The sequence below is a fragment of the Trachymyrmex septentrionalis genome, unplaced genomic scaffold (genome assembly GCF_001594115.1).
Source record: "Trachymyrmex septentrionalis isolate Tsep2-gDNA-1 unplaced genomic scaffold, Tsep1.0 scaffold8, whole genome shotgun sequence".
NCBI classification, from domain to species: domain Eukaryota; kingdom Metazoa; phylum Arthropoda; class Insecta; order Hymenoptera; family Formicidae; genus Trachymyrmex; species Trachymyrmex septentrionalis.
Genome location: NW_017305987.1, coordinates 1,755,842 through 1,758,996, shown reverse-complemented (window position 1 = coordinate 1,758,996; position 3,155 = coordinate 1,755,842). Strand labels below are relative to the sequence as shown.

General features: G+C 38.0%; 1 protein-coding gene across 6 annotated transcripts in view; it reads left to right on the top strand.

Moving 5' to 3' along the window:
* The first annotated feature begins 1,775 nt into the window (after positions 1–1,775).
* The window catches only part of LOC108754480 (fasciclin-1), a 377,227-nt gene continuing 375,847 nt past the window's right edge, over positions 1,776–3,155 (top strand). For all 6 annotated transcript variants that reach the window (XM_018496772.1, XM_018496774.1, XM_018496773.1 and 3 more), the window contains exon 1: positions 1,776–2,319. In XM_018496772.1, coding sequence (XP_018352274.1) covers positions 2,218–2,319 — 102 coding nt within the window. In that variant the 5' untranslated portion in view covers positions 1,776–2,217. The remainder of the gene's footprint in view (positions 2,320–3,155) is intronic.

Sequence of the window (3,155 nt, the reverse complement as noted above, 5' to 3'; positions counted from 1 at the left end):
TTTAACGATCTGGTACTTTATGCGTCTCGGCCTTTGTTTTTATAGAGTATATTTATTTATATCGTTTATGTTACGCGCGGAATTTACTTGAAAACATAAACAGCGTGAACTTTAGTCAAGAACATATAGCACAATATAGCTATAACCATTTTGTAGCGGTATCCCTTGAAATTGTAAGTTATAGAGCTTACGCTCTGAAAAACGTAATTCAATTCACTTACTTAACTGGTCTAGACTAAAGAATGTAGCCACATTATCTTTATTGCCGATACTGCGAAAAAAAGTATTCCCATCAACGATTGCGAGAAACTTAATTCGACTATCATCGGTTCGAACAATGAATCATATTAAATTATATTCTAGAATTCTAATTAAGAACTTTAAGCACAACATCTCTTACTATTTAGCCTAGTTTTCTCTTTTTACTGCCGATTTGAAATTAATATGAAATTAAAATTTGTTTAGCGATAACGGTATAAGTACTTTTTTAAATTAAAAGTTGAAAAAATGTATTTCGATTACTATTAATTATAATTTTCTGCAGCAAATAAGATTTTTAACGTTGAATATTTTGCTAATATTAAGATTACTACCTGGGGGGAAATCAGGGAAAATTCTTGGCTTTGAAATATCCTACGCAATTTGAATAATTAAAAAACTTAAATAATTGAAAAACTTAAATAAATAAAAACTTAAATTTTGGAATACAACTTAATAAAATGCAAGCAATGTCATCATTAATAATAGTAATTCATATTACTATGTTAAATTAATTTCTCAACAAAATACTTAACGGTTTTCAAATCAAGACGAAAAAAAAACATGAAAATATTGGAAGTCAAGAAAAATATGAAATTTTGTCTGGGAATCAGGAAGAAGTTATAGAATTTTAGGACGAGAAATTTGTGAAAAACTCTAACAGTATTTTTTATTTAAAGTTAGAAAAATTTAATTAGACGATTATTAATTATGACTTCCTGTAATCAAAGATATTTTATTACGCTGAACATTTTGCTAATTTATACTCGAGGGGATAACCACTTAATGTAATCGTGGGACAGAATCCTCGAAATCATTACAAAATTCATGTAATCTCTATGTATAATCCGATAATTATGCAACCGCAAGAAATCGTTGTATAATATTAAATAGAATTATATATTTTACTAAATGACTTTATATGTAGTGAAAAAAATTATTTGTAATTATATGAAATCAAATAAAATCATGTAGTCTGTTGGGACAATATTTCAACTAGTAATTACCTCCCCTCAGCATTTCCAAAGAGAGTTTACTAAAATAAACTCCATTTAAAATAATTAACTGAACGTATATATATAATATTTGTATTTTTGAAAAACAAATCATTTTTTTCAAACGAAGCTATTTATATTTCTATTCTTGTTAAAGAGAGAGACCGTATCTGTTTTCGACACGCGCCATCGTCACGTACGCCAAATGTACGCCCATTACCGAACGCAACCTGTTTGATATTCAATTTCCGTTCGGAATTTTATCTCCACGAAAATCGGAGCAGTTGTATCAGGTCGAATTAAAGTGTCATGATCCACGAGCGCGGCGCGATCGCGGAATAGGAAAAGGCGGGTGACGTCACGTGCGTTCCCTCGGCGGTCGCGGCACGCGCGGGAGGGGTGCGCGACTGGAGGGGGTAACTCGGCTGCGGGCAGGCCATGCCGAAGACTCGTTCCGACGCGGGTGGTGGGGTGTAAGAGGGGTCCAGGCATGGAGAGGGCGCAGTACCGCGCTATCCTCCGTATCGTTGACACGTCGAGCGGAAAGAGTGCGGCGCGCAAGAAAGAGATCGAGGGAAAGAAAAATAAAGAGAGAGAGAGAGAGAGAGAGAGAGAGAGAGAAAGAGAGAGACGATCGCGCGATCTCGCGCTCGCTCATCAATCGACACTCCGTGTAGGTAATTATCGTGTGCGAATAAATTAATCTTCAGTTTCGATTACGGTGTTCGTCCGGTGGAGAACTTCCGGTCCACGAAAGTTTTGAAGCGGCCTCGTGAAACGCGGGTAATTAGTGGCGCGGTTCACTCCTCGTTCTCGTATACTTTCGATAATCGATTATCGGTGATCGATCAATACGACGATAGATCATCCGAAGGATCGTCCGCGTGGTGAACGTTGAACCGCGAGTGATTTTTTGGTGAAATTGTCTCGTGTGCCTATCCCGAGGGAGCAGCTACGAGGGACGATGCTGGCATTCCTGTTCGCCGCGGCGCTCGCCGTCGCGAAGATCCACGCTAGTCAGGTGACCATGGACGCCAAGATACGTGATGACTCCGACTTGTCCCAGGTAAAGTGTCTCACGCCGGTTGTGCGTCCTTCCTAGACGTCGTGTCGATTCAATCGACGCGACGCGACGCGACGCGAGGCGACGACGTCACGTCGCGAATATGCGCCACGACTTGCGTGTCCTTGAACCGTCACGCAGGAACGACCGCGCGCGCGAGAGTTGCGTTTAAATGAACGAACGTGCACAATAATACCGAGTGCGGCCCGACGGGAAATTTCAATGCAGCGAACGCTCGTTGCAACCGCACGATGATTGTGAAACGTGCTCCATGGTATCATGAAATACAGCCGATTGCCTGTCGTTAAGAATCCCGCAGCAAAGTGTGTAATACGTGACTTGTGTGTTATTTAGTTTTCCGTGTAAAAGTGTAAAAAAATTAATAAACATTGGAAAAAATCCAATGTAGATATTGCTGAACAATTTGAATTTATTACAATTAGTTATTGTAACGTTGCATCTTGAAATTAAACTTCAACGCACCAATATCCGCGTTGGTTCTTTTTGACTTGGTTCTTTAATCTTTTTACTATTAGATTTACTCTCAGAGCTGTCATATTTGTACATTTTATTTACTTTTTTCGGGTAAAAGTAACATGTACTGCACAGAAAGAAGAATTTTGCTCAAATATCTAAAAATTTAGGATGTTTGTTTTATATTTATCACGCTGGAAAGGTCTCGTAATCTTTTGAGAGAAGAGAAGAAAGAGAATATTCTCTCGTCGTAAAGAGTAAAAAATTAAAAGCTCATGGCTATTAAGATTATTGTGATTATTTGTGTATTGTTATTCTTCTTAAAGTTGCAGTCACTGTAAATGTTTGACTTAAATAGTCTTTAC